The sequence below is a fragment of the Indicator indicator genome, chromosome 18 (genome assembly GCF_027791375.1).
Source record: "Indicator indicator isolate 239-I01 chromosome 18, UM_Iind_1.1, whole genome shotgun sequence".
Lineage (NCBI taxonomy): Eukaryota > Metazoa > Chordata > Aves > Piciformes > Indicatoridae > Indicator > Indicator indicator.
Genome location: NC_072027.1, coordinates 4,277,374 through 4,286,812, shown reverse-complemented (window position 1 = coordinate 4,286,812; position 9,439 = coordinate 4,277,374). Strand labels below are relative to the sequence as shown.

At 43.4% G+C, this 9,439-nt stretch overlaps 1 protein-coding gene across 1 annotated transcript; it reads left to right on the top strand.

Annotated features, from left to right (window-relative positions):
* The first annotated feature begins 731 nt into the window (after nucleotides 1-731).
* Nucleotides 732-8,756, top strand: NMUR2 (neuromedin U receptor 2). The gene is made up of 4 exons (XM_054389326.1): nucleotides 732-1,451; nucleotides 5,931-6,015; nucleotides 7,440-7,565; nucleotides 8,497-8,756. Exons 1-4 carry the CDS (start codon nucleotides 732-734, stop codon nucleotides 8,754-8,756), a joined length of 1,191 nt encoding a protein of 396 aa, XP_054245301.1.
* Nucleotides 8,757-9,439: the final 683 nt, after the last annotated feature.

The following is a 9,439-nucleotide window of genomic DNA, read 5'->3' as shown; positions in this document are numbered from 1 at the left end:
TCACTAAGAAGAGCAATTAAAGCCCTGTGTTAAAGTTCAGAAGGGAAAAAAAAAGCTTACAGTGTTTAAAAAGGGCTGAAATATTATAGTAGCCTAATTCCACATGAAAGACTACAAAAAATGGGTTGGCTTTCTGTTGCTCAGGCTCTGTTTCCAAGTACTTGCTGCCACAGACAACAAAAAACAATAAAAATCAGCAGAGATCTGAAAAATAGACTCCTGCCAGTTTGGGTTGGTTTGTTTGTCTGTTTGCTTGTGGCTCATAACTGGATGCAGAATGAATATAATTTTGTGAAAGCTATTTGGGAGTGTCTCGTTTTCCACCCTGCTGCATTTCACAGCTTGCCTCACATCCTATATTTCAGATTCCCAGCTCTTTAAAATCCCACATTTCTGATTCTGTAAATTGCATCTGTTGTGGGAGCTGAGAGAAGTAGCTGAAACCTCTTTTCTCACCCTATAATCTAATACACTTGGTGAGCCAATGGCAATGTGTGTAAGGAGGGGCTTTCTGGCTGAGGACTGCTCGCAGGGGAACAGCTGTTACAACAGCAAAACCTGAACTGAAGCCAGGCAAACGCTCACTCACAGCTCTCAGTGGCTTTGTGCATCTGGGTCTGGAGAGACAGCTCCTTCCTCTCGTCCTCTCTCTGCAAAAAGTGAGCAAACCAACACAGAGAAACTTAGAGAAGAGTGGATCCCAGTGGCGGAGCATTTCAACAGATCCAGTAATGGCCTGGATCGGTAATATCTCCTGGTTCAATCACCTTGCTCTACACGAAGAACGTTTCAGGAGTTACTTAAACAGCACTGAGGATTACTTGGCCTTCCTGTGTGGGCCCAGGAGGAGTCATCTCTTCTTGCCCATGGCTTTGGTGTACACCCTGATCTTCATCGTCGGGGTGGTAGGCAACTTCTTGGTTTGCCTGGTAATCCTCAAGCACCAGAACATGAAGACCCCAACCAATTACTACCTCTTCAGTCTCGCTGTCTCAGACCTGCTGGTGCTGCTTTTTGGGATGCCTCTGGAAGTGTACGAGATGTGGAGCAACTACCCCTTCTTGTTTGGGCCCGTGGGCTGCTACCTGAAGACAGGGCTTTTCGAGACAGTCTGCTTTGCCTCCATCCTCAACGTCACCACGGTCAGCGTGGAGAGATACATTGCCATCCTCCATCCGTTCCGTGCCAAGCTGGAAAGCACTCGCAGGCGTGCCCTGAGGACCATCCTGGTGCTCTGGGTCCTCTCTGTCCTCTTTGCCCTCCCCAACACGGGCACCCATGGCATCGTGTCGCAGCATTTCCCCAATGGCACTCTGGTCCCTGGCTCTGCTACCTGCACTGTAGTCATGCCCATGTGGATCTACAACTGTATTGTCCAGATTACTTCTTTTCTCTTCTATGTGCTGCCTATGGGGGTGATAAGTGTGCTGTACTATCTGATGGGGCTAAGAGTAAGTCCTACTCCCACTGTGCTCAGTGTTTCCTTAGCTCATTTTTGTGTGGTTGTGTCTGTTTGTGTCTTCTAAGTGATTGCACCTTTTTCTTGCCCCTGTTTTCCCCCCACCTCTCCCTCCAAAAAAAAAAAAAAAACAAAAAACACCACAAGTATTTCAAACTTCTGAAAAGAGTGGATCCAACTCCTCTGGTGTAACCCCATTAAGAAATGAATATAGCTACATTGGGGAATAATTCACTCCAATATTGTTGTGGGGTTTTTTTTATTACCATCACTGCTGCTCATGTTTGAATGCTACTTAAACCTCTAAGTCTGTAGATTGATTTAGCCTGTCTGAGATTTGCACCTTTGCAGTAGAGACTAGAAGGAAATTGACCAAGAGGAAAAAAATTATATTAAAAGAATTTTAAAAGGAGCATGCTTAGTGCTTCTTGTGTGTTATTTTTTTCCCCTCTTCTTGTGCCTGTGAAATTTTCATTGCATTACTTTGTTTTTCTCCTTCCCTGGAGCAGGTGGTAATATTCAGCTGTTAAAACTCACAAAGCTGTCATCAACTGAAATGCTACCTTATTGCTGCAGCTAGCAAATTCAGCAATCACTTCTGCATGTAAATACAGCACAGTTTCACCACTGATTAAGGCTACCTTAGAGTTCATATTCATTCCCTCTTCAAAAAAAAAAAACCTTAGTGCTACCAAATAGTCATCATTTAAACAGATGGATAAAACAATCAGCACCACAGTAGGATAAAACAATGCAGCATGCAGCAAATCATAGCAAGTTGATGACCTTTTTTCTTCTCATATGTTACATGCATTTAAAAAACATAAATCCCATCCTACTGCATTGAATAGAACTTTAAAATGCTGAAAAAAAAAATCTGTGTCTGATCACCTAACAAGGAAGGGGTGCAATATGCTGGTAGAGACAAAAGGACTTACTGAATAACGTGCAAGATACTTAAGCAAATCTCTGGTGGTGTATATCTAATTTTGTTGTGCTGGTTGATACTTACTGTTATGCAAATCTATACAGAAGCAATTTTTTCCTTACCTTGGAAAAATCACAAAAATTAACTTCCAGAAGTCCGTAGCACACCACAGACCTTCAAAGCAATGAATGGGTTAAATCATCCCCACTGCCCAGTGGCTGTTGTGGGCACTTGACATAGTTTCACTGGAAATCTTGCAAAATAAGACCTGGAGGGAGGGAAAAGGGCAGAAATCACAGCTGCCATGAAAGGAAAAAGAGAAATCCTGGACTGATTAAAAAAGTATTGAAGATTACAACAACCTTTACTTGTGGCAGAAGATATTCCTGATCCCCATCCCAGAAGAGAATATAAGTACCAGACGAGGGCTGCTCCCCAGGACTGCTGTCTGTCTTCAGAGATATGCTCAAGCCATCTTTCCTTAGGGCTTCCACATTTGTTGTTTATGCCTCTGCTTTCCTCTATATCCAGACTTCCAAATTTTAACAACATCCATCCCAGGTATCTCTGCACTATGCACCAAACTCCAGCAGCCAAGGCAATGTATTTATTTTATTTCTCCACAGAAATGATAGAAGTTTGCTCAACAGAAATGATAGAAGTCTTAACAGAAATGATTGAGAGAAGTTTGCTCAACAGAAATGATAGTCTTAACAGAAATGATTGAGAAGTCCTCTCAACAGAAATGATAGAAGTCTTCTCAACAGAAATGATAGAAGTCTTCTCAACAGAAATGATAGAAGTCTTAACAGAAATGATTGAGAGAAGTCTTCTCAACAGAAATGATAGAAATCTTTTCAAGAGAAGACTCTTTTTTTTTTTTTTTTTTTTTTTTGTACTCAGAGAAGATGAACTCTATCGAGTTTCAGCAGCATTCCAGCATCTCCTGAGTGCCACATGTTGCTCATAGACTGTAGTAGGAGAGCTCAGAGTTGATCCCAAAGTCATGCAGAGGCCAGATTCAGCAGAGGCATAGCTTTTCCAAGTCCAGGCTTTGTGGAGAGGTCATGCTCCCAGCAACAGTGGTGAGAACACCTTGGACACACTGCTGGTGTTTATTTCAGCTGTCTTTGAATTGAGACAAGTTTTGGTTGTTTTGGTTTTTGGGGTTTGTTTGTTTGTTGTTTTGTTGGGGTTTTTTTGCCACAACCAGTTCAGGTTTTATTATCAAACTTTATTTTGCTCCCAGCTTTTAAAACCAGAGTCATCTCTGGCCAGTGGCCACCTTTGGCTAATTTCTGCAGAGCCTCCCATAAATCTGGAACGGGTCCTCCTCCTGTGGAGGTTGTTCAGCAAACCTTGCACCCACTAACACCCAGGCCACAGCTCAGCAGAATGTTTGCAACTGCTTCAGCTAAAGCACTTGAAACAGGCAGGGGTGGGTGCTTTAGCACATGCTGTGTGGGGTTAACATCAATTTTTCCCTCAGCTGTAGAGAAAGCTCAATCACCACTCATGTCAGGCTGAGTAGCTTACAGAAAACAATTCCCAGGCTTTTTCTGAGTGGCCTCACTAGGCTTGCCTGGGGATAGGGGAGGCCCTAATTTCACTCTGCCTTTTGGTTTCTGGTATGAAACGCTGTAGGTAATAAAGATGGGAGGGCAGGGAGGGAATCCAATTTTCAGCTTTTTGCTCCAGACTCTTCTAATTCTCTTGCACTGAATGGGTAACTCATCTCCAGGCAACCCTGTATACAGCCACTGTGATGTAAAAGTAACAACTAGCATGGCTGGAGTTCTCCCTGTCAGAGCATTGGAACGAACTCAAGGTACAACCTTTGCTGTGGATTTATTTATTTCTTTTCCCTTCCTCTTTGCCACAACTCATTGTTTCATTAAATTGCAGCTGCTGACTTACACTTACTAGTTATACCTCCATCAATTACCACTTGAGGCTAAGAAGGAGCCTTATAGCATCATCAAAATGACAGGGGGAAGGTGAAAAATAGACATCTCTGGCTTATTACAACATCAGAGTACTGTATTCTCTGAGGCTTTGAATAGATTACTCTTGAAACTAAAAGCCACTGAAGGGAAATTGGGGATTTTAATCCATTCTGAGCATACTTTTATTGCTAGGTGTGTTTCAAATGTTGAGCCTCTTTCTTAAGCAACTATGTCTGTGGCTGTAATTTACAGAGGGAACACTGTAAAACATGAGAGGCTGAATTGCACTGTAATTGAACACAATTCTATTTGCATGGGTTTCCCTTTCATGGGCCTTATGAATAAACAGAACATTGAATGAAGGTCCCATTTGATCACTCTTACAGAAGGAGGATCACTAATCAAAAATCAGGAAGCAAAGGCACGGTGTGAAAAGCAACAGCAAATACAACAACTAGCATGTTGGCACCAGGCTTCTACAAATGCAGGTTGATTTCTGTCTTTTCCCTCATTCCTGATAGTCTTTCCCATGCAATTAGAAGTTTTGTTTCCAACGTCTCTCAGTTAAAAAAAAAAATAAAAGAAAAGGTCACTCCAAATCTGTTGGATATTCAGAAGTTGCCACTTTGGGAAACAGGGTGCAGTTATCCATAGATTATTTCTTTTATAACCAAAGCTTACCTAGACCTGGTTGTGGTGGTTTTAAGACTGTCTTTTTGATTTTTCTTCACACTGTTACACTGGTCTTCTCATCAGCAAATGCACCAGGGCTCTCCTGATAAGCATGCTGGGGCAGCAACTACTCCAGGTGATCCTATTCTGGTAGGGAGGTTGGGATTAGGTCATCTTGCAAGGTCCCTTCTGACCCCTAACATTCTGTGATTTCAGGGACAAGCAGGTTGTTATTATTATTTGTGTCCATTTTTTGAAGTCCAGGAAAGACTACTGGGGAAAAAAAAAACAAACCAAACCAATCCAACCCAACCCAACCACCTTGTAACTAAATATTGCATGGCTGAATTGTGTACATTATGCACACTAGCTGTCTGCAAGAGGTTTGTTCAATAAATGGCTTAAATATCATTTAGTCCAAACACTCAGGGCATGAAATGAACTCCCTTGAATTCTACAGGATTTTTTCCAGTGATTACAGCTGTGTTTTACTGAGGCCTCTCTGGGTATATTTTGGATCACTGGTTTGTGCTTAATTGTGAGGAACCCTTTTAGGAAAATAAACAAACAAACAATATTTTGCTAGGGGGGGAAATAATGCCTAGCAAAATGCTGTCAAAAAATGAACACAAACTGTGAACCAAATTTTGACTCAGAGAGAAAGGACAAGTGGAGGACAGAAACATAAATTTACTGTAAACACATAGTCTTGGACACATCTGCAGGTTGTTTTGGACCTAAAGCTTCAATGTTTCCCTAAACTAAAACTGAAATTTCAATATAGATTTTTTTTTCTGTTAGAGAGTCCTTAGCTGCCTCCTATTTTACCTTCTCAGCTACAGCTACCAAAATAGCAAACAGACTATGTCTGGTGAGGATTTCATCTCCTGTCTAAGCTCTCCTTTGGTTTCCCTTCTTTTGCCAGCTGAGAGGAGACAGATCTTTGGAAGTGGAGGAAATGACTGTGAACGTTCAGAGACCATCCAGGAAATCAGTCACCAAGATGCTGTGTAAGTAATGAGCCCTTCTGTGTTGTGTTTGCTATGGAGAAGAGGCTTGGCCAGGTCCTGAATGGAACAAATTCACTGGATGCAAGAAATATTAGATGAGTGGCTGTGATAAAATATACAATAAATTCAATAAAACTTACTGCTCCTTTATCTGGACTTAGAGGGCATGGGAGTGAAACACCATGACTGCTACCTAGGGACTCAGAAGTCAAATGCTCTTCCCCAGCACAAGAGGGTATTGAGCAAACCTGCAGGGCAGGTGCTTGCATGGCACTCCCAGCCTGGCTTTTGTAGCCCCCTGGGGCCAATCTCTCTATTTGAGAGTTCAAATAGTCTGTCTTGTACATTTTTAAAGAAGGACATGCATCTGTTTTGCATCACATCCTGAACTCTGCCCATCAACAGGAAGGTCCAGACAAGCCACATACATCCTCTACTGCTGACAACCACTTAGACTTCCCCAAGTTAAAGCAGGAGCTGGGCAGACTTGCACATTGCATAACATTCAGGAGATTTTTTTGCTCTAACCACCCTGAAAGCAATCACACTGCTTTCTCATTTCAGGCTGTCTTTAAGGCAGAGATCACCTTGCTGCTAAGATGGTGCTTATGCAGGAAACATAAATCACCTTCAGTATTTCCTGCAACAACACTATTCTTTTAGGCAGCTTAAGTCACCTTCTGAACGTGGAGACTGTACTTCAAAGTCAGCCTGATACTGTGTCCCATGACTGTGGCCACAGAGCTTCACAGAACCCAAGTCTGAACCAGATTTGCAAGAGATCCAGCACAGGCCAGGCTGTGCATGGAGGCAAACTGAACAGTGCACCCAGACAGACTTCTCATCACTGTATGCTTCCTATGGCCTCATCCTGCTAGGTGATTTAAAAAGAGCGTGCAGAGCAAATTAACTCCAAGGCACCATGGACTCAATATGTCCCAAGTACCACAGCTGAATCCAGATGTCTCACAGTTTCTTTATAAGGCTCTGTCCATGCCACAACGTTCCCTGGCTGTTACCTGATTTGCTTACATGTCACTGTGTGGGCATGCCTTGAGTCCTCCAACACAGAAATCAGTGGAAAGTTTCTTTTAGCTGGCAAGGTATTTCAGAGAGCACTGCAAAAAGACAGAGAGGATGGCCAAAAACATCTTAAACAATGAATAAAATTTGTATGCTTAGACTTTCATCAAGCTCTCTGGACTCTCTCTGCTCTGTGCAGGCTAGTGAGCTACACTTAGAATCAGAGAATCAGAGAATCAGAGAATCAGAGAATCACAGAATCAGAATCAGTCAGGGTTGGAAGGGACCACAAGGATCACCTAGTTCCAAGCCCCCTGCCGTGGGCATGGACACCTCACACTTGCATAACTGATTTCCTTCCATATTGACTTGTATTATCTCTCTCCTTTTCTCCATTCCAGTTGTCCTTGTGATGGTTTTTGCTATCTGCTGGGCTCCATTCCATGTAGATCGACTTTTCTTCAGCTTTGTTGTGGAATGGACTGAGCCCCTGGCTAATATATTCAACTTAATTCATGTAGTGTCAGGTAAAGCTTTCTTCTGCTTGCACAGGGGCTGGCAAAATGTATTTGTGAGTGGTTTACTTGAAACATATAGTCAGTCAGTGTGTGGGTAACGTGAGATATGCATGGAAAAGCTTCTTGTTTGGTGAGCAGTGATGAGAACTGTGCCTGAAGTAAAAAAAAAAAAAAAAAACAACAAACTGTATGCAGGTACCTGCAGCTCTGTTGTCCAACAGAGTTGTCTCAGTATTCACAAAGAATGAAAACAAAGTAGGATATCTTACCTCAGCATCAGCTGATTTTCTTTCTTGGAGACATTCAGAAATGAGATCTGCCCCATTCAGCTGCTTTTGATGAGTGCACAGCAACAGGCATCTTCCTCCAGAGGGTCTCTGAGGAAAGCTTTCCACAGGGCAAGACAAAAGACTTACATACTGCTCAGAACTGGTTGATATCAGCAGATGTTTATGGCCCTGCCAACCATAATATGAAGGCTTTTTGAAAGAGGAATCTTATTTTCAGTCTGCCATGGGAAAACACTAAATGTGGCCATTAGGCAGCTCAGACAAATCCAATCCCATGCAATTGTCCTGTTGTGTTGCAAGATATTAGCTCCCCTTGGCTGGAAGTTATCCTCTGACAGCTTTGATGGGGGCACCAGCTGTGCAAATCCTGCTGTGGGGATGAGGGCAGTGCTGGAGGCAGGTCAGTATAGCACAAGAGGGAGCTGGAGATAGTAAGCTCCAGTCTCTCCCACTTTCCTGAGTGCTGCAGTGCCTGAGCTAGCCTCAGCAAGACATCCCTCTGCCTGGATGGCAGCAGGCAGAGATGTGCTCTCACTGCCTCCTTGCACCCAAGCTTGGCGGAGCACTGTAGGCAGTGAACAGATTTTCCCTTTCTGAGATTATACCACACAAAAACAAGGTCTCTCTCTCTTTCCCCCCACCTTCCCTAGGTGTTTTCTTCTATCTGAGCTCTGCTGTCAATCCCATCATTTACAATCTCTTGTCCCAGCGCTTCAGGATGGCTTTCCTCAGCGTGATCTCCCCTTGCTGCAAGCACTGGGCCTCCAAACATCCCAGTATCAGGACCCCTGCCCAGCAGAGCATCATTTTGATTGAGGACCACAATCTCATCGACTCTGCTGAAGACACAAGTCTGCCTGGCACCCACAGGACATCAGTCAGCAGTTCTCAGCTCTCTACTGGCCTGTGACTTTCTATGTTGTGATCCAGGTGAGGGAGAAGTTAAAGAAAATTATTTCAAGAAACAATGAGATACCCTCCTAAAAGACTGATTTCTATGAGAAGAGCTCACAGTCATGTCTCATTGAATCAATAACTGGGGAGATTCTAATTAGCAGGTGGTTGAGCAGCACTGTACCACCATCAAGCCAATAGGAGGACTGGAAATCTCAGCTTGCTGGCTGCAAGCTAAGCCAGCAAAGAGCTGCCTTACAAAAATGAGGCACACTCCCAGTGTTACCAGCAGAGAAGGGAGACACAGCTTATCCAGGGCTTGCTGAATGGCTTTTTTTGTACACCAGCCTAAACATCAGTGTGCTCAGTTTGAAATGGGGCAGCTTGCTGCACTTGTCCATCCACTTCTAGCTTTAAGCAAGCCAAGCTCACTTCCCTCCCCTGTGATCTTCTTGAGGTGTAGCTGCTGCAAGTCCCTCTTGGCTACATGAGCAAGTAGGCATGAATGAGCTGGGCTGATAAACATCAGACACACCAGCAAGAGCTATTTCTGGGCCAGAAGACCCAGGGAATTATGAAAAGCAAATTTTGCTTTCAGATCTAGGTGAATATTTGGATGGGGGTTGGTAAGCAATGCCTTGGATCACTTTCTCAGAAACCCTAGCATTCAGTGGGGTATTTTTTAACAAGGCTCAACAT